Raw genomic sequence first — 19,093 nt, 5'->3', positions numbered from 1 at the left:
CTCTACAAACTTGAAAGACTTTTTAGAAATGAGCGGTTACGAGTTGCCAGCTGCCTCTACTTTGAGCAAACTGCCACGGGCCGAGCAGGAGGAGGCCCTCGCTAACTTGTTCGAGCCCTGCCCGACCCTTAATAGTATCATCATCGGCGAAGTGCTGAGCTCGGGACCTGCCGTGGGGTCCTACCCAGACCTCATTGAGCAGGTCCGCGTAGTGCTGAACAACCAGCTCGACACTAACGAGGAGGACCCGCGAGTCTCCAAGATCATTGCTGCTCACCCGCGGCTGGGCGCGCCCAAGAACGTTAAGTTGTCGGCGCACTCCGAGGCCGAACAGGCTAACCTCAAGGCTGTCTCTGAGGCCCAGACCAAGCGGCTTGCTGAGCTCAATGCATTGTACGAGGAGACCTTCCCAGGTCTGCGTTACGTTGTGTTTGTCAACGGCCGAACGCGAGACGTCATTATGGAGAACATGATTGAGCGAATTGACCGAAAGGACATCTCCGCCGAGAGGCGAGAAGCATTCAACGCCATGTGCGACATTGCCTTGGACCGAGCGTCCAAGATTAAGGTAAAAAGCCAGTTGTAAATTTGTACCTATTTAGAGATGGATGACTTTTTTTAGCCTCGTGGAACTTGTAATGACAGCCCGAAGTGATTATTCAGTAGACTGGTATACGGGTACTACCGGTACCTGGTACTATAAGTTCATAAGGTGATATGGTACAATAGATTGGTCAGTTGGCATTTTTGTTTCTGAGCCCGTTTATGGTGAAGATAAAGAAGAATTTCTTAATGGTGATACTTTTTTTCATCTATTTTACATACGACATATCCTTGGAAAACCCCGACAAAGCTGACCCTCACTTGCAGTTTGACTTAGATTGTGGTACTAAGCGCTGAATAAGCGGAGAAGTGATAAGCCGCCCATTTCGCGTCGCTGTTCTCCTCGACCGATCCATTACGTATGTGTGGAGAACTCTTGGCGGCATCTGCGAGCTTACTAAAATGATGGAGCGGAGATTGAAGGTGGAAAGCGGCGATAACGGAGGTATAGCAAGATCTGCGGAAATATAGAAAGACTATATATACTCTCTAGTAATGTAGTTATCAACGACAGATCGTAGAAGAATACAAAAATGGAAGGAAAAGTGTTTGTAGTGACTGGTGCTGCCTCGGGAATGGGGCTGGCTACTGCTAAACTCTTGTTGTCGAAGGGCGCTCAAGTTGCCTTTTGCGACATGAACGCCGAGAAGCTAAAGCAAGAGACGGATGCCATTGATGCCAAGCACCAGAACAACGTGCTTGCACATGAATTGGACGTCACCAAGAGATCCCAGGTAAAGTCATGTTTGGAGAATGTCAAGAGCCATTTCGGCAAGATCAATGGTCTAGTCAACTATGCAGGCACGGGCGGACGTGCTTTGGGGTTTGATAATATCTGGGAGACTTCCGATGATGAATTTGATTTCATAGTGCAGTGCAATGTGCGGGGCGCGTTCAACATCCTTAGCGAAGTGTTGAAGCCAGGTGTCTTGGAGGAGCCGGGGAGTAGCGTTGTCCACATTTCGAGTATGTTCGCGGAGCGCGGGTTCAAAAAAGGTGCTGTGTTTAGTGCAAGCAAGCATGCGTCGATTGGCATGGTTAAGAGCGCTGCTCTTGAGGTGGGGAGCCGGGGAATTAGAGTGAACAACGTCATGCCTGGGCCCATTGACACGCCGATGCACCAAAGGAATTTGGATAGGGGTTTGGCGGCCCCGGGGGGTAATATTCCATTGGTCAGAGATGGAAAGCCTGAAGAGGTGGCGAGTGTTGTCTGTTTGTTGTTGAGCGATGAGTGTGGTTACGTCACTGGCGCTACGTGGACAGTTGATGGAGGTGCCAATGCTTAAGTTCCACTTTGATAAGGTGCCCCTAGTATTTATTCAAAACTCGAGATTTGTAATTGATATCCTGTCAGGTCATTAGTAGTCATAAACTGAAAACTTATGGTAGATTGAATGTGTGCGATAAGCTACTGAACATCTTTTCTTTCCCGCGTTTATAATATCCGACTTTGCGCTGTCGTTAAGTTCCTTGACGCCAATCTGCTCGCCTTTCACTAGACTGCAATAAGTTGCTGAGAGTTATTAACATAAGTATTCGTCTTTGGCTATCTTGAATGCGCGTAATCAATAAAACTTGGTATTATTGTTTACATGAAGCGAGCATTTGAGAATTTTAGAGGCTAGGAACCCTACATAAAAAATGCAATTGTGCTCAATTGATAATGATAACGTACCGGTATTTGTGGAACAAAAATATTATTTGTACCAGTAAATAAGGGAATACCTGATAATCAAAAAAAAAAAAGCAGTAACGCCGTATTGCCGTCGGTACAATACAGTAGTTGTGTCCCGGTACATGTAATCAATTGCCATAAATATCCCTCAAAAACCAATTTAATTCGATTCCCAATGAATTCCATTCCAAGAACAATCATATCCAGACACTATATATTTTAACAATACAACATATCCATCGTACTCCTCAACACAACAACCTCCAATTAGCAGTGGGTTACATATATTTACAGGTAATTTCATCGCACAAATGGTAGATTAAAACGAATTACCGCTCAAACAATTAGATACATAAAAAAAGGACAAAGTTATATAGGAAAAATATATATAATAATAAAATGCCATTACAAAAAGTAGTCGGGGGTCTTTCGTGATACTGAGGGTTCTCCCGGCCGCGGACTCGGGTCGTACTGCAAAAAGGTATGCTTGAGCGTCTCGTCGACCTCCATGATGGCGGCCTGGTTGCCGCACCGGTAACAGTAGTTCGGCGCCGAGAAGATGGTCACGACCTGCTGCTCGTGCGACCAGCTGTACCCGTCCATGACAAGCTGATGCGCCCGCGAGATGAGACTCAGGTTATTAGTATGGTTGAACTGCTCGGAAATGTCCTGCCCAAACGTGAAGCCGGCACCTCTGGGCGACACGCCCCACGACCCGCGCTCGTCCGGGTCCGACCACAGCAGGTCGCACATGGGGCCGTCATGCGGCACTTCCTGGAACCGATTGAGCTCCCGGATGTTGTCAATGGTCTCAATGTTGGGCGACAGGCCGCCGTGCAGACAGAAAATCTTGTTCTCGACCAGCGCCGTGATGGGGAAGTAGTCAAACAGGTCCGTGAACATCTTCCACACGTTGGCGTTGCCGTATTTACGCAGACACTCGTCATAAAACCCGTACACCTGCGTAATCTGCCGCGACTCGTGGTTACCTCGCAAAATCGTCAGCCGGTTCGGGTACCGCACCTTCATCGCCACCAGGTATGAGACCGACTCGACCGAGTAGTATCCTCGGTCGACGTAGTCGCCCATAAACAGGTAGTTTGTGTCCGGACAGGGCCCGCCGATCTTGAACAGCTCCATGAGATCGTGGAATTGGCCATGTACATCGCCACAGATCGTCACGGGCGCGTTCACGGGTTGCACGTTCTGCTCAAACTGCAGAATGTCCTTGGCCATGGCACAAAGGGACTGAACGTCCTCTTCTGACAGGGTCTGGACCTTTGTCAGCGTCTCAATCCACCCGTCCAGCTGCTTCAATGTCGCCTCGGTTGGCTCCGCCGGCGGATGCTGCGGCTCCGTTGACAGCCCATGCGAGTCCTCGTAGTTGGTGTACTCCTCCTCCGCCGTTGTATCGAGCGGCGAAATCTCACGGTCGCCTGGGGAGGCGTCCTCCATCTGCACATCAGGATCGATATCCATTATTTTATTTTCGTTCGAATCCACCACAATTGAACCAAACGACTTGGGTTCCCCAACGCTTGTGTTCGCTACGTGTAGACAAATGACCGCTTAGGTGAAGGCTTTTCTGGGAGGTTTGTTTGTCGTTGGCCCTCCCCCCGTTGGGACTTTACGCGCACCACGCATCACCAAAATTCCATTCGCCTTACTCAAACCTTACCAGCCAACTTTAAAAGGGGGGGAGTTTACATGCATATTCTGGAATAAAATGAACCAAACTGGGGAATTTCATAAGGCATTCTACCATGCAACAATTCTAGGCCGAATTCAAGTGTTGGAGAATAAAATTGTGTTCGATGGGATGATGAGGCTGTATGGTACTGTAGTCTGTGAGATCATCGGCGGGTTTTGTTCAGCCGTGTAACGAGGCACCTGGCGGGCTCCCAGCCGCATTCCACGCGTCATGTAGAGGGCTGAACTGAACTATGTGCTAAATGATATTCTAAAGAGGTTAAAGGGTCTTTCCGTCATTCATCCCTGTGGCTCAGTCTATCCTTGGTCTGCTAGTCCATTGAATCATTTGCTCGACCATCTCTGGTGGTACTGTTTTTGATGCATTTCGAAGCTTACTACGGCAATATTTCTGCCTCCCAAAGTGAGTCTCAGACGACACATCTCAGTCTAAGACCGCTACCACTGTAATTCTGTTTTCTACAGCTTTAGTGTATACAAGCTATCTTGCTAAAATCTGGCAGATCTATCATGATTCCCGGTTCCTCGGTTTTCGTTGGTTAATACCCGGTAGTGTGTTTAAAAGTAGAGTCAATATCCATTAACTTTGAGCCATGGAACTGATTAAATTAAGTTCTTGATTTGCTACCAGCAAGATGATACATTGCAGTTTCTGAGTAAAGGCAACAATTGCCTCTATTTAAGCAGCCCATCCCGAGCTAAACAATGCAATAATTCAATATGCCTCTTTTGACTACGGGATTCCCACCTCTTCGTGTCCTTGAAGACATTGAGTTATATCCTTATGACCCAATTACAGAGCCTGATGATGTAACAAAATTGTTACAGCTTCCGTATTCTTACGAGGAAAACCCATTTGTACGGCTGCCGCTGAGACAGCCTTTTGTGCCCGAAGAAAGAGCGACAATTGAGCTGCGTTTTGAGGTGCGGCCGCCTACAGATGAATACCCTCGCTGCTTTGAAGCCCTAATCAAGAGCACACCCGAGGGATCCAATCTCCCCAGCGGTAGTAAAGTCGTTGTGGATATCTTTGATCCATATTCCTATGAGATTTACCCCGTTGTTCGCTCACAAAATGGCTTTTTGCATACAATTGCCTGTTACAAGAAACTGGAGCACTTACAGAGCAAAATAATCCCACGATTCTTTGGCTCGTTTATTATGGTGCCGACTTATGATAAAGGAATGGAAGTGAAGACTCGCCAAGTTTTAGCCGTTGTCAGGGAGTATATCGATGGATATTTTCTAGACACTGTGTCGAAAAAACAGCTTTCGAGAGAACAGCGACAAATGATTATGGAAAAAGTGATTGCCGCCGAAGGATTAGTAGACAGCGGCGGAGTATCTCTCGGATTCAGTCTGCGTCCTGAGTCGTTTATTCTCGTCAAGGAAAGGGCAAGTTTTAAAGTCGTCGTGTGGTTGTTTGCGTTCACATCACTCGATCCCATGTCAAAAGACATATACGCGTGCCCTGGTAATCGGCCCTATGCGTTACTGAAATGGAAAGAGCAGTTCTTTGAGGATTATGGGTTTGAGAGAATTGTCGATTGGCCATGGGTCCCATGGTTATACGAGAAGTATGGACATGAGTTGGATGATATAACGGAGGAACAAATTGAATTAGTGGGTGGACTTGATGAAGAGGTTAAAAAGAGCGGTATACGGGATCCAAAAGTGGCAACTGTAAGGACCAGTGACAATAATAAGCGAATCAAAGGTCCAACTGGGGGGAGAATCGAGAAAAAGAAGCTGAATAAACCAATTAAGCGAGCCAAGAGAACCAAGCGTGGTTAATTTATTGCTTATGAACTGATCGTATAGTTTAAATATGTAATAGTGATCCAAGATGGTGGCTTAGTACTTTGGCGCTGAGAAGATGGTCATGACCTGCTACTCGTGCGACTAGTAGTATGCGTCCATGACGAGTCGGAAGCCCCAGCAAAAGGGCTGAAATATGTGCTATATAACATTCCAAAGATGTTGTGAGAACTTTATTACATTAGCTCTAGACGCCAACGATCCCTCGGCGAAGCCGAGCTACTGGGGGTTTGGGGGACTGGCCCCCCATAATAATCCGCAGCTTTCCAGGGGGGAAGCATTTTTCCGACGTGCGGCTCAGCCATGTGTCTCAGCCGCATAGTAAATTTTATGAGACACCATATTGGGCCAATTGCTGGAGTATATTCGCCCTGGGCAATTTGGGTATTATCTTCAAAAAACCATCGTGTGTAATTATATAGTAGCAATGGTCTTGGTAGCGTGGGCTGTGTGTGCGTGGTGGCAGTGTGGGTTATTTAACCGCCCACGTTACTACGTATAGCCTTAAAGGTAAGTCAAGTGAATGCAGAGCAGTAAGGGTCGGATTACCATCTATAGAAAACCTAGCCAACGGGATCGCTAAGCGAAGAGCCCACTTACATTATTTTATCTTCTGCGGCAATCCCATATTGACGAGATCTGTTGGACGCGTGTCACGCTTTTATCCATTATCGCTAAGTCCGGCAATAGGTCAGCCGCAAGTAAGCCGGTATGTACCGGTGGATACGTAGGAGTGAGATGTGGGTTTCACGAACGCACTTGATTAGTCTGGGCGAGCTGCCAAATACAGGTCTCTATATATGATCAGCCAAAGCAAAGCAAAGAAAATAAAAAAATCCAGAGCAAAGCGTAAATCCCAGAGATAACGTGCCGATGACCGCATTTCGATCCAGGAGGGAAAAAAAGGTCCATGTCTAACCGTTTTCGCGGTCCTATGCCTGGCAGATCGGTACATCGTGATATGTACCGCACCTGCACTCCAAACGCACATTGAGTGAAAGCCCAAGACACAGTCTCAAAGCTGGGTTTGAGCTCACCAGGGAGGAGAAGGCGGACCTTGTAGCAGCTGGAACCACATCCAGACCTCTGGGGGGAACAGGAGTACCTGTCGTATAGCCACCGGCTTTCAATACATGGTAGCAATAGTACTCGCAAGCAAGCAGGGGCGGGGAGCTTCGTCGTTGTGTGCACCAAACAATCGGGTTCATCGAAGATGCTCCCCCCGAAAAGGGCACTTTGCATTATGCATCGACTGCATGCACAGAGTAATCGTGCTGGAAGATGGACATCAGGTTAGTGTCATCCTGCGTGTAGAGCGGAGGCAGTGGACCTTCGTCGTCATAGTCATGCTCCCACGTAGCGGCCTCCAAGATTTCCTCAATCGTGGATAACCGGACGGAAGCCACTGCTGGGTCGTAAGCCAGTACCTCAAAGGACTCGCACCCGGCGTCAACAATGAGCGCCATTTGGTCTAGAGAAGAGGTGGGTACGACGCCGTAGATACCTCCGCCAATTGTTTCGAGCCGCTGCTCAAACATGTCAAACTGGTGGCCCAGGACGCCATATTGTAGGTCCACCGTGTAGTATAGATTGGAGAAATCCATCTTTAATCACCCAAATTCACTTAATCCTCCAATTTCAAACGGTTATAAATTGGATAATGTCCAATAAAAATATTGGCTGAGCAAGAGGGTACCGCTGGATTATATGATTCAACCAAAGAGTATACACCAAGAATATAATAACAGAGCAACAGTTAAAAGGAGAACCCTGAGCAAACAAGCCGGAATATATATACCGATTGCATTTTATACCTATTTTTTTGCTTTTCTGTCTCCGCCCCATTCGCTAGCCTGCAACATAATCGATGATCTGACGACGACACATGTATCCGCGAAAGGCGAGCCCGTAGCCCACCTTTAAACCGAAACCAAGACAACGCACCCGGTTTTAATATTCGTGTAGATGAGGTAATAAACCTGTGTGACACGCCCCAGTTCCCGGATCGAGACTACGGCCCAAAACAGAGTGCGTCTTTTGTAAAAGACACACTCTCCTCTCCAGTGTCTCCATCTGGAGGTGTTCGTGAGAGAACCTCGCCAGGGGGGTCGATCTGGCGCTGCGAGCTCAGGATCTAAATTTTATGAATAGAAAACGCGCAGGGCGCTGCAGAAGTTGGCAAACGGGTTTATGCATGCATGAAGATATCTGTACCACTTCGATCCGGTAACGTTTCCCATATAAACCCTTACGCCAACGATGGAGATAGGTCGGGCCGAACGGTTTCACCGATCCATGATATCTCGACAATTTATTCCGACCTATTATATTCGGCAGTTACATTGTAAGTATCGTGCCGCATCTGACTGGCAAGACTTAGTTATCAGTTGAGGGCAGGTGGATTTTTTTTTCATGCGCATTACGCATGCCATGTTTTCCTTTTGGCGATCCCGTACGCTGGCGACCTGGGGGAGCCAATGCAATGGCAGCTCTTGATGCATTAGATTCCTAAATTGCATTTCATCACCGTTGTACTGTACGTCCACAAGGATACTAGACCTCCTTTTTTTGAGGCTACCCTCTTTACTACAGTAGCGCTACTTGTTACAGTACGACTTGTTTTGGTATCAGAGTCATAGGTACTACAGTGGTCTGTAACATGTAGTTTGTTATTCTCCACTCTTTAGGGAGGCGTATTCCCACAAGACGACCCACTACGTATTTCAACCACTTCGTGCCCCTCTCTCTCAAGATAACGCTGCCGCCTACCTCCTGCAATTGTAATGCGGCCTGCCAATGTCCCACCAGGGGGGACGCGCTCTAGACCCTTCCCCTTACACTTCCACATACGTACGTAATACGTTGTATTATTGTATTTGCCAAATTTTTGTTGTGTAGTAGTAATGGCGAGCTATGTATTCGAGGGCCAGCCCTCGAGCTCCTGTAGTTGGGGGCTCTGCCCCCAAACCCCCCGTCATTTGCTAGGCCAGAACCTCCGCGAAGCGGAGCCCCAGGGGGGTTTGGGGGGACTGGTCCCCCCATTGCTTACTAGAAGGGTGTATCCTGCCGGTTGGGGGGAGCCGCATAAGCCGCACAAGCCGCACTCCCACCACAACTCTATGTTACAGTGGAAATGCTGAAACTGTTTAAACTAGACAAGGTTTTATGGGTTTTGTTTGTCTTTTCGTTTGTTTCTCCAGCTTTTCCAGATTATCAATCATGTCGCAAGTTGCTATTGATTCGGCTAGACACCATGATCCGCTCTCAAGTTCTACAAACACCCCTTGGGCTAGGCGATTCAAAAAGTCTTACTCGCCTTCCAGCAGCACATCTACTCCGGCTGTGTACGTCGCAAAGCCGGTCACATTTATCGGGGAAGTGCCGTATGCCCCAGAGGGGGCCAAGGCAAATCGCCGCTTCCAAGGCGCTTGGCTGGTGCGTGACGATGGCCATATAAACCAAACCGTAGAAAAGCAACAGCAGCAAAGCGCAGACGATTCAGTTGCGGAGACAGTACCAATACTAGTAGTGCCAGATGGGGATGGAGAGCAAAGGGAAGGGCCCAGATCGCCGTCTCACCAGACTCCCGATCCAATAGCCGAATCTTCCTATAGTACCCATTCAGGCGGTTCCGGCTCTGACATTGCGTCTCCAGACATCGACTATTCTGCTCCTCGCCTGCCTCCGTACCCGCCCCCGCCACAGATTTGTAATACCCTTTCAGCTTCCAAAAGAGCTGTGTTCCATCTCAGTGAAACTAAGCTAACCGGACGCCAAAAACAGTGCCGCGAGTGCGTCCTGGATTTACCCCAGGTCGTTCGCAGCATAACGAGCATGGTTCAGATCATCCCTACGCAGCTGACGATCTGCCCACCGCAGAGGTGAACCCCGAATATGCCCAGGACGCAAACGCCGATCCCCCGGGGCCTTCAACCAACTCCTTCTTGTACGTTCTAAACCTTGGCACTACGTAATATGGATGATATATGGGTTAATACTAACTTGATTAGCGGGTCAATTGGGTCATTCTTTACGCAGAACGGATGGGCCCAATGTTGTTGTGGACGAAAACGAAAGGCGGCTCACCCGTCAAACCATTAATACAGCTGAATTGATATAGCCACAGTATAGAATCCATCGAGAATAGTCGAATAACACTCTAGAAATTAAGTATATTTGAGATATAGTAAATGCCGGTAATGGTGTATGCTCTTACTCCGCAACGTCGGCGAAGCCCTCGTTAATCTTCTGGAGAAGCTGGTCAAACTCCTTCTCGCCCTCCTTCTCGCCTCTGCTTGGCTCGAAGAACTTGGCCGACGAAACAGCATGCTTAATGTCACCAGTGGACTCAGCCAACTTACCCCACGAGGCACCAGCAGCCACCGCCTTCTGGGCCTCGTCGTGGTAGGCAATGAACGCCTTCATCATGGCATTGGTCTTCCAGATGGGGCAGAAAGCATCGTAGGTGGAGTAACCGTTCTGCTGCAGGAAGTCTTCCTTGATGAGAGTAGCCACGTCCAGCGTAATCTTGTCAGAGTCAGAAAGAGCAGTCTTACCAACCAGCTGCACAACCTGCTCCAATTCCTCGGCCGAAGAAATAATCTCTCGCATCTTGTTTCGCAGAGATGGGAACTCTGGGTAGTGCTGGTCGTAGTACTTGTCAAGCACGTCTGTGTACTTGGAATACGACACAGAAGTGTTGATCGACGGGAAGTGCTTTCGCTGGGCAAGCTTCTTGTCGAGACCCCAGAACACCTGGGTGATACCAAGGGTCGACGTCGTGACTGGATCGGAGAAATCACCACCTGGCGGCGAAACGGCGGCGACAATGGAGACCGAGCCCTTTCGGCCTGGGTTACCCAACGCAGTCGACTTGCCGGCTCGCTCGTAGAAGGAAGCCAGTTTGGCACCCAAGTACGCTGGGAAACCCTGGTCGGCTGGCATTTCACCCAGTCGACCGGAAATCTCTCGCAGAGCCTCGGCCCATCGCGACGAAGAATCGGCAATCATAGCCACGTCCTTGCCCTGGTCTCGGAAGTACTCGGCGATAGTAATACCAGTGTAAATCGACGCCTCTCGCGCAGCGACCGGCATGTTAGAAGTATTAGCGACCAAAGCGGTTCGCTTCATAATTGGCTCCTTTCGGCCGTCAATCTCAGTGAAAAGCTCTGGGAATTCCATCAGGACTTCTGCCATCTCGTTACCACGTTCACCACCTAAATCTTGTTAGAATCATGCAAAAAAAAAGCCACAACTATATGTGAATAACTTACACCCAACGTAGACGATAACATCGGAATTGGAGTACTTGGAAAGCGACTGAGAAATAACCGTCTTGCCACAGCCAAACGCACCAGGAATACAAGTCGTACCGCCCTGGACGCACGGGAACAACGCGTCAAGAACACGCTGGCCCGTGAGCAATGGGTAATCTGCAGAGAGCTTCTCAGTAACTGGTCGTGGCACTCGCACCGGCCACGAATGGTACATCGAGTACTTGTGTGTCTTGCCCTCAAACTCAACTTCAAGAACGGTATCCGCGACACCATACTGGCCAGCCTCGGCAATTCGAGTGATGGTACCCTTGGCCCGAGGAGGAAGCAGGATCTTGTGGTCAGTTACAAGGGAGTTCTCAAACACGGAACCGAAAATGTCGCCGCCAGTAATGTGGTCGCCAACCTTGAGAGACCCGGGCTTGAAGTCGTACTGTCGGTCTCGATCGAGGGCTGGCACGTCGACACCTCGCGGGATGTAAATGGACTTGGACTTGTCGTAAATGGACTTGAGAGGTCGCTGGATACCGTCGTAAATTGTCTCCATGAGACCAGGACCGAGCTCCACGGACAACGGCTTGCCCGTTCGCAGCACTGGGTCGCCTACGGTGACACCAGCAGTCTCCTCGTAGACCTGAATGGTCGCCTTATCGCCTTCGATTCGGATAACCTCGCCGACCAGGCTCTCGTGGCCGACCTTGACGAGCTCATACATGGCGCACCCAATCATGTGCTCGGCCACCACGACGGGACCGGACACAGAGTAAATGTATCCTTTTCCCTAGTTAGCGTTACTGCTTTCGTTCTTGAGAACTTGATATAAGCGTGGGGTTACTTACCGTAGTCGCTTTCCCGAGCATCGTCCAGGGAAAGGTTCTTCAGCTCTTTCCGCGCGTTTTCAACTGCTCCAGCCTATCCATGTTAGCCAATTGCGCCTGTCCAGCTTCGATCTGCCACTCACCATTGCGTGCGTTGTGCTTCTAACAGCCGTCTTTTCGATGGAAGTGAATTGAACAAGGCAGTGAGTGGCCAGTTTTCGCTCCTCCCTGCCCCTTAAAGTGTGACTAATCGGACCACATATTTATTACTAATTCCACACCTGGGGAGTACATAATCGGCGACATCGCGACATTTCACACCCTAAAACCAATTAACCTAGGCTAACAGTTTCCCTCGTTGACGACTCGCGAAGATTACTTCTTTGATCAGAGTATATTCGTTAACGTAGTTGAGAGTAGACTGGTAGTGGCAGAGATGTGTTGAAAAAAAAAAGTAAGTAGTTCATTAACGGAATAGATGGCGGAGTAGTAATAGAGTACCTTCATTGTCATGTACCTGGTAACGAAGTACCGGTATGTTAATTAGTGGAATATATCCATTAAAGGCGTTGAAATAGTCTCATTGATGGAGCGGATCCACCAATGGAATATATTTAGTATCAGGTAATAGAATAGTTTCACTAACAGAATACATTTACTATTGGAATAAACGTTAGTAGAGTAAATTCACTTTAACGGAATGGACTCACTTATAGAATTTCCCCTAATAGATTTGATTCACTAATGAAATAGCTTCACAGACACATTAACGGAATAGATTCACTAATAGAATAGAAAAGATTTATTAATGAAATAGATTCACGAATAGGAAAGATTCATCATTGGAATCGATCTATTAATAAAAATAGGTTCATAAACAGAAATGAGAGGGACCGGTTAAGCCCCGAGGTATAAACAGAACACATATTCTTTTTTGGCATTATTAAATTATACATTTAGGCCTTGATAGCGTACTTTCGCTGTGGGAAGGCAATGTCCTGCTTTCGCTGTCGGACAGTCTTGAGCTTAGCCTCGTGAACGCTTAGTCGTCGTCGAATAGCTCGGGTCTTCTTAGCTCGGAGATCCTTTGGAATGTACTTCTTGCCCTTGTAGAACTCTCGGACCTGCTCTCGCTGGGTCTGGTTGATGACGGTCAAAACTCGAGCAATGGACTTTCGGACATCGCCAATCTTGTTGGATCGGACGTTGTTGGAAGCAGCCTGCTGGGCTCGCAGCTTAGCGAGCTCCTGCTTAAGGTCGACGAGCTGGCCCTCGAGCTGGGTCTTGGTCTGTTTTCGAAGTTCAAAAGTCTTGACGCCGGCCTGTTTTCTCACATGTTAGCTCCCTGAAAACCCACTAAACAAATCCTCGTGAACAAAAGTAAGATATACCGCCGTCGTTCACGCCGCAACAGATCACCATGAAGCTACTCACCATTTCTGATTCTATGTGTTGTCGAAGGTGGGGGATTGATGAAAAATGGTGTTGTGATGCGCTGTGGTCGAAAATTTTGCCCAGTCGCGGGCTCTCGCACCGCTGTGTGATTATTTAATGCTCCAGCCGCGGCTTATGTCATCAGCACTCACAACTTCTGCGACCCGTGCGGCTGACCACCACTGGCAGAGTTATGGCGGTGATGGAGGTGAGTTGGGAGAACCATGCCGCTCGCGCACGCGCACTAAAATTTGGTAGCCCTAACACCGGCACCTACCAAAACGAGAACCCTAATAGGGTTTCACTGTAAATCCTCAATGGATCGCCGCCATTCGGTTCAGCCGCGCATGTCGTATCTTCCATATCATTGCATTGCAGATGGAAAGCGGTTTGTCTTCTACATCTCTACAAATTACAGAGCTACAGCCGTGGGCCATATTGCATACTTTATCTTTTTCTCAGTGTACTGTATTGCATATTACAATTCTAGAGCAAGCTTTCATTTGTCACATAACTGATTGCTAGTAGTTCCCGCAATTGGTGGAAAAACCTCCGCGAAGCGGAGCCACGGGGAGTTTGAGGGGCTGGCCCCTCAATTTTCATCCAAAGCTCAATTTCCACTGGCTCAGTCCGTTCAATAGACCCTATCAGTATGTAGCACAGCATTTACTGGAATGTAATAGAAACGCGTCGGATAATGTAGTGTGTGAAGGCGGGCACATCACGTGCTACGCAAAAAAAAGCCGCGTGCGGAGGAAAAAGGGGCAGGAGGGGGGGGAAGTGGACAGCGCATTGGATTTCATTACCTCCCAACCCCCGTGTACTCTCCATCGTACAAATCAAAGAAAGCAGGTGTTTTGTAGTGCCAAACGTCTCTGTCTTTCCTCTTTTAACGACAACAGCATTTTTGTAAGTATATATGTACTGCCTATTTGTTATGTGACATCTGTGCAATGTGCAATGTGCAAGAGCGAGAGAGAAGTGCTATTGTGCTTGGGTAATGAGAGATGCGAGAATTGTGAAGAACAATGGGCCGAAAACGCCACTTTAAAACCCGTTTTACAATTGGCCGTTCTCCGTGATTTTCGGCGGCATTTATTTTGATGAATCTTTGCTATTTACTCACGTCCAGGCTACCGGATTTCTACGCTGTCATTCTTATATTTTGGACGTGTTCAGCGTGTTGCCACTGGACGGGTATTACGCGCTACTGCTATATGAAGGGGTAGTGGGGCTGGTAGATGCGCCGTCGGAGGGGGAGGGCCTAAAGGCCCTTATTCGATGCGCCCAATGACTCTCGCATGCCTTCGACCAAACCAAGCCGGCGGTATGCGGGCGGTCTTGGCTTGTTTACCCGGCAGTGAGATAACAATCAAAACGTGATTTAATCAATTCCACGTACGGACGGTTTATGGGCAATAGACTGGCCAGTACCACTACTCCACTTCTTTTGTACAGTTGGAGCACTTTGCCAAGCAATTATTGCATTACCGAAGGCAAAGTCGCTGTCTCTAGGCGAGCCGAACTGGTCATTTATTACTACTGCAGGAGGGGTGGGTTTTAGAAAATGGTGGTATGTGTGTTGGGAGCAAACGCACCCACACACCCAGGCCAAATTACACGCCCCCTGGATTAATTATTTGCTGGCCAAACTTCTCACTCTCTCTGTCGCACCGACACGCACAGTTTGTTCATTACAAACGCTTTGGAAAGGAAACTAACGCGCAGCAACAACAGTAAAACCGGAAAAAAAAAGAGCAGAGCATTTTTATTAACTTTACACAATGGGTTTGTCAATTTCGAAGCTCCTCCAGGGCCTCTTTGGGCGAAAGGAAATGCGAATTCTCATGGTGGGTCTCGACGCTGCCGGTAAGACCACCATTCTCTACAAGCTCAAGCTCGGCGAGATTGTGACTACTATTCCAACCATTGGTTTCAACGTTGAGACTGTTGAGTACAAGAACATTTCGTTCACCGTGTGGGATGTGGGTGGACAGGACAAGATCCGACCTCTGTGGAGACACTACTTCCAGAACACGCAGGGTATCATCTTCGTCGTCGATTCCAACGATCGAGATCGAATGAACGAGGCTCGTGAGGAGCTGCAGCGAATGCTCAACGAGGACGAGCTGCGGGATGCGCTGCTTCTCGTGTTTGCCAACAAGCAGGATCTGCCAAACGCTATGACCCCAGCCGAGATCACTGACAAGCTCGGTCTCCAGTCGCTCAAGCAGCGACCATGGTACATCCAGGCCACCTGCGCCACCTCTGGCGACGGTCTCTACGAGGGTCTCGAGTGGCTCTCCACCAACATCAAGAAGCGAACTTAACGGAGAAGATGAAATGAAATGGAAAAGGTAATTTATATATATATAAATTATATATCTCACTACTACTAGTACTGCTCAAATAGTAATTGTACGTCTATATATCGTCATGCTCCTGGCGCATCCCGCAACCAAACCCTGGTGTGCCTGAGCGGAGATATCTGGAGCTCATATAAGTCGTCCGTGGCAAGAAGGTCTGATTACACTGCTAGGGGCCATATAATGAGAACATCATAGCAGTTCAGTTATGCCGGGGAGATCTCTAAAAGCCTCTTGCGACAAGGCTGGTCTCCAAAGGCGTTCGATTGTTAACATCTGTTTTTTTGTTTTTTTTTTTCGTTCGTAAGTCGATCTATTGTCCAACGCATTTGTATTCGGCAGTGCGAAAGTCATATATCTTCTCTCTGGAATAGGGGCAATTGAATCACGACACCAACTGATATAATATTTTCTTATTCTACGTTTGACAGCAATACAAGTGTATTAGTCCTTCACCCTAGGTAATAGACCTTAACCATGATCATTATCGCTATCATTGACACTAATCGCAGCATTAGCTGGTATTTAACGAGCAACTGTCGCTGAAGTTGAATTACAGACTCGGGGTGGGAACCATTGATATGGGGCAATCTACGGCAGAGATATATAATAATCGCAGTATTTTCCTGCTTGGATCTATACATTTGTCTCTCTGTAATACAGTATTATCTCATTGCCAATTACGCCTTGCAATGAAGATCAGTAAATGTTGCGAGCGAGAGACTTGAGGACCGCTATAAGCCTCTACAATGTAACTAAGGAAAACTGTTGAAAATTACCTACCATACGAGAAATTTTAGAGTACACAAAAGCGCTCAAATAATTGTTTAAAGCCATCTGAACTGTTTTCGCTAGTGACCGAAGTCAGACTGGTACTGTCTCCGCTGTCGCAATAGTAATTTCAAGGCATTTTAGACCAACCTAGACCAATTCAACTTCTCTGCCGAAAACTGTATCGAATATATCTTAATTGGTCTTTCTGTAAAAAAAAAGTACATTTCTGTCAGTCTTATGGAGATTGGCGGGCGCATCTTCGATTGGGTCATGAGTCTGATAGTGATTACAGTATGAAAATTAACGCGAGTATCAGTTATCACTAAGGTAGTTTCAATAATAAGTCTATTTCTATTCTGCAAAGAAGATGATATTTCGCTATCGACACTTCCTATTCAGCTTATTGTGAAGGAGTTCTCACATGGAAATGGAGAAGGATTACCAGTACATGGGTTGAAAGTATACCAGAATTCTACCGATAATTCGGAGCAACTGAAGTATTTGAACTTGCCTATCGTACTTTTTTTTCCTCAGGAGACACATTATTAGCTCAGATTAAATTTTATGACATTTCAATTATCTCGGCAGATTTCATTTGTACCCTTAATATGAGAGAGGGTCCGCTGGCCAAAGAATTTATTCCCGTAGCTGCCAACACATCAACATCAATTCAGCAATTGACTTCACGTTGTACAATATAGTCCTCTCAATTCATTTGATTAAGATGTATTACCGTATGGTACATTCAGAAATCCTTAATCTATTGGGTAGAGTTCGTGGCACTACGGGGTAACAAGAATTGCACGTTAAACAAGCCTACGCGACAAACTCCAACATAACACCATCCTACACAACCAATTGAACTCATTGACCTTACCTACAAGCAACTCCGCGAAGCGGAGCCACGGGAGCTCGAGGGCTGGCCCTCGAAAATACCTACAGGCGGGGGGAAGTGGAGTGGGGCGGAGTCTCCCAATGACGACCGATATACCCCCATTAAACGACCACCCTGGACAAACCATAGGCAAATGTCGCAACGGCTAGAGGAGTGGGAAATCAACAAGTACTGGGAGATCTTCTCCGGGCTGAACCCAGAGAACGGACTCATTTCCGGCGAGAAGGCGGCGCCGGTGCTCAAGAACTCGCGGCTCGGGGACGAGGACCTCGAGAAGATATGGGACCTGGCGGACGTAGACTCGGACGGCTGCCTCGACTTTGAGGAGTTCTGCATCGCCATGCGGCTCATCTTCGACAAGATCAACGGCTCGACTGCGACCATTCCGGACACGCTGCCGGAATGGCTCGTTCCGTCGAGCAAGGCACACCTTGTGACAGCAAATCAGGCAGTGCGAAGCGGCCCCGCGGCGCAGCAGCAGTCTCTGTCGTACGACAATGATGACGACGATCTGGGGCTGTCGTCCGACTTCGATTGGTACATCACGCGGGCCGACCGTGACCAGTACTCGTCGATATACTCGGCCAATGCCGACTACCGGGGCATGATCTCGTTCGATGCGCTGACGGAGCTGTACCAGACGCTCGAGATTCCAGAGACTGACATCCGGTCGGCATGGAACCTTGTGAATCCAAGAAGTGACGAAAAGATTGAGCGTGAGCAGTGTGTTGTGTTCCTTCACATTCTGAACCAGCGGTACAAGGGCATGCGGGTGCCGCGCATGGTGCCGGCGTCCTTGCGGGCGACCTTTGAGAAGTCGAGGCCCGAGTACAGCCTGGACTCGAAGCAGAGCATTGTCAGCAAAACGAGTTACTACGACGCTCCCAAGGGGTCGACTTCGGCCAAGAAGTCTGCGTTCGCCGAGAACTACCTGTCGCGGCTGGGGCTGGGAGGGCGGTCTCGCGGGTACGAGACGTCTGGCACGGACTTTTCAGCAACCAAGGACACTGACTGGGAGGAGGCGCGGTTGAAGCGGAAGCTGGCGGACCTGGAAGACCAGATCAGGCGGGCTGAGGAGGCGGCGGACCGCCGGAAGCGGGGCATTGAGGACTACGGGTCCTCGCATTCTGCGCTGGTGAGACGGGAATTGGAGCAGCTGCTTGACTATAAAGAGGGTCAATTGCGTAAGCTGCGCAATGGAGAGGTTGGTGGTAGTGGTGGTGATCTGTCTGAGTCCAAGGAGGACCTGGATCAGATTGTGGCCAGCATCCAGTCGCTCAAGGACTACCAGCAGAAGCAGGAGTCCCAACTCAATGCATTGAAACAACAGATTAGAGAAGTCCAGGGTTAACCGTCGATCACTGTACCTGTATTAATTTATTATCTCTTTCTCCGCGAACGTCCTGTTTTTTTTTTCTTCTGTGGTGTATTCGAGGGCCAGCCCTCGAGCTCCCGTGGCTCCGCTTCGCGGAGGGAATTATTCAACTAGGCGGGTCCTCAGTACGGTTGGAAGCGTCTCTCAATTCTCTGATCCAATTGAGCATCTTGTGTATACTACGCTCTGTCAATGTTTACTACAGTCAGAATAAAAGATCACTAGCAAAGGCAACCAATACCAAGCTTTTTTATCTCCTGATCCTTCCTTGACGACTACATTTTCAAGCGATTACATCTTTGGAGTGATATATCATGTTTGTAAAACGAGCCTTCAAACGAATCATTTCCTT

At 48.3% G+C, this 19,093-nt stretch overlaps 9 protein-coding genes and 1 non-coding gene across 10 annotated transcripts; 6 read left to right on the top strand and 4 right to left on the bottom strand.

The window, feature by feature from the left end:
• Positions 1–28: 28 nt before the first annotated feature.
• Positions 29–586, top strand: TRVA0_015S02234 (2-oxo-4-hydroxy-4-carboxy-5-ureidoimidazoline decarboxylase; the record flags this gene model as incomplete). The annotated part of the gene is made up of 1 exon (XM_076684437.1): positions 29–586. The coding sequence occupies one exon, from the start codon at positions 29–31 to the stop codon at positions 584–586; it is 558 nt and encodes a 185-aa protein (XP_076541405.1).
• Positions 587–1,238: 652 nt separating this feature from the next.
• On the top strand, positions 1,239–1,889 carry TRVA0_015S02212 (SDR family NAD(P)-dependent oxidoreductase; the record flags this gene model as incomplete). Its single annotated transcript, XM_076684436.1, has 1 exon — positions 1,239–1,889. The coding sequence occupies one exon, from the start codon at positions 1,239–1,241 to the stop codon at positions 1,887–1,889; it is 651 nt and encodes a 216-aa protein (XP_076541404.1).
• A 794-nt stretch (positions 1,890–2,683) lies between these two features.
• Positions 2,684–3,757, bottom strand: PPH21 (serine/threonine-protein phosphatase; the record flags this gene model as incomplete). The annotated part of the gene is made up of 1 exon (XM_076684435.1): positions 2,684–3,757. One exon carries the CDS (start codon positions 3,755–3,757, stop codon positions 2,684–2,686), a length of 1,074 nt encoding a protein of 357 aa, XP_076541403.1.
• Positions 3,758–4,708: 951 nt separating this feature from the next.
• TRVA0_015S02168 (uncharacterized protein) lies at positions 4,709–5,782 on the top strand (the record flags this gene model as incomplete). The annotated part of the gene is made up of 1 exon (XM_076684434.1): positions 4,709–5,782. One exon carries the CDS (start codon positions 4,709–4,711, stop codon positions 5,780–5,782), a length of 1,074 nt encoding a protein of 357 aa, XP_076541402.1.
• A 569-nt stretch (positions 5,783–6,351) lies between these two features.
• Positions 6,352–7,515, bottom strand: TRVA0_015S02146. Its single transcript, XR_013062085.1, has one exon. It is a non-coding gene; the product is annotated as an uncharacterized misc_RNA (transcript).
• Positions 7,516–8,971: 1,456 nt separating this feature from the next.
• TRVA0_015S02124 (uncharacterized protein) lies at positions 8,972–9,948 on the top strand (the record flags this gene model as incomplete). Its single annotated transcript, XM_076684433.1, has 2 exons — positions 8,972–9,752; positions 9,817–9,948. One exon carries the CDS (start codon positions 8,972–8,974, stop codon positions 9,689–9,691), a length of 720 nt encoding a protein of 239 aa, XP_076541401.1. The 3' UTR covers positions 9,692–9,752; positions 9,817–9,948.
• Positions 9,949–10,018: 70 nt separating this feature from the next.
• Positions 10,019–12,043, bottom strand: VMA1 (H(+)-transporting V1 sector ATPase subunit A; the record flags this gene model as incomplete). Its single annotated transcript, XM_076684432.1, has 4 exons — positions 10,019–11,022; positions 11,080–11,853; positions 11,919–11,991; positions 12,041–12,043. The coding sequence occupies 4 exons, from the start codon at positions 12,041–12,043 to the stop codon at positions 10,019–10,021; spliced, it is 1,854 nt and encodes a 617-aa protein (XP_076541400.1).
• An 810-nt stretch (positions 12,044–12,853) lies between these two features.
• Positions 12,854–13,334, bottom strand: RPL35B (uL29 family ribosomal protein; the record flags this gene model as incomplete). Its single annotated transcript, XM_076684431.1, has 2 exons — positions 12,854–13,219; positions 13,332–13,334. 2 exons carry the CDS (start codon positions 13,332–13,334, stop codon positions 12,854–12,856), a joined length of 369 nt encoding a protein of 122 aa, XP_076541399.1.
• Positions 13,335–14,165: 831 nt separating this feature from the next.
• Positions 14,166–15,661, top strand: ARF2 (ADP-ribosylation factor 2; the record flags this gene model as incomplete). The annotated part of the gene is made up of 2 exons (XM_076684430.1): positions 14,166–14,240; positions 15,069–15,661. The coding sequence occupies exon 2, from the start codon at positions 15,116–15,118 to the stop codon at positions 15,659–15,661; it is 546 nt and encodes a 181-aa protein (XP_076541398.1). The 5' UTR covers positions 14,166–14,240; positions 15,069–15,115.
• A 1,838-nt stretch (positions 15,662–17,499) lies between these two features.
• END3 (End3p) lies at positions 17,500–18,717 on the top strand (the record flags this gene model as incomplete). Its single annotated transcript, XM_076684429.1, has 1 exon — positions 17,500–18,717. The coding sequence occupies one exon, from the start codon at positions 17,500–17,502 to the stop codon at positions 18,715–18,717; it is 1,218 nt and encodes a 405-aa protein (XP_076541397.1).
• Positions 18,718–19,093: the final 376 nt, after the last annotated feature.

This window comes from Trichomonascus vanleenenianus (assembly GCF_965637985.1).
Source record: "Trichomonascus vanleenenianus strain CLIB 3782 genome assembly, contig: TRVA0_015S, whole genome shotgun sequence".
NCBI lineage: Eukaryota > Fungi > Ascomycota > Dipodascomycetes > Dipodascales > Trichomonascaceae > Blastobotrys > Blastobotrys vanleenenianus.
This window is presented reverse-complemented; position numbering and strand designations above follow the sequence as displayed.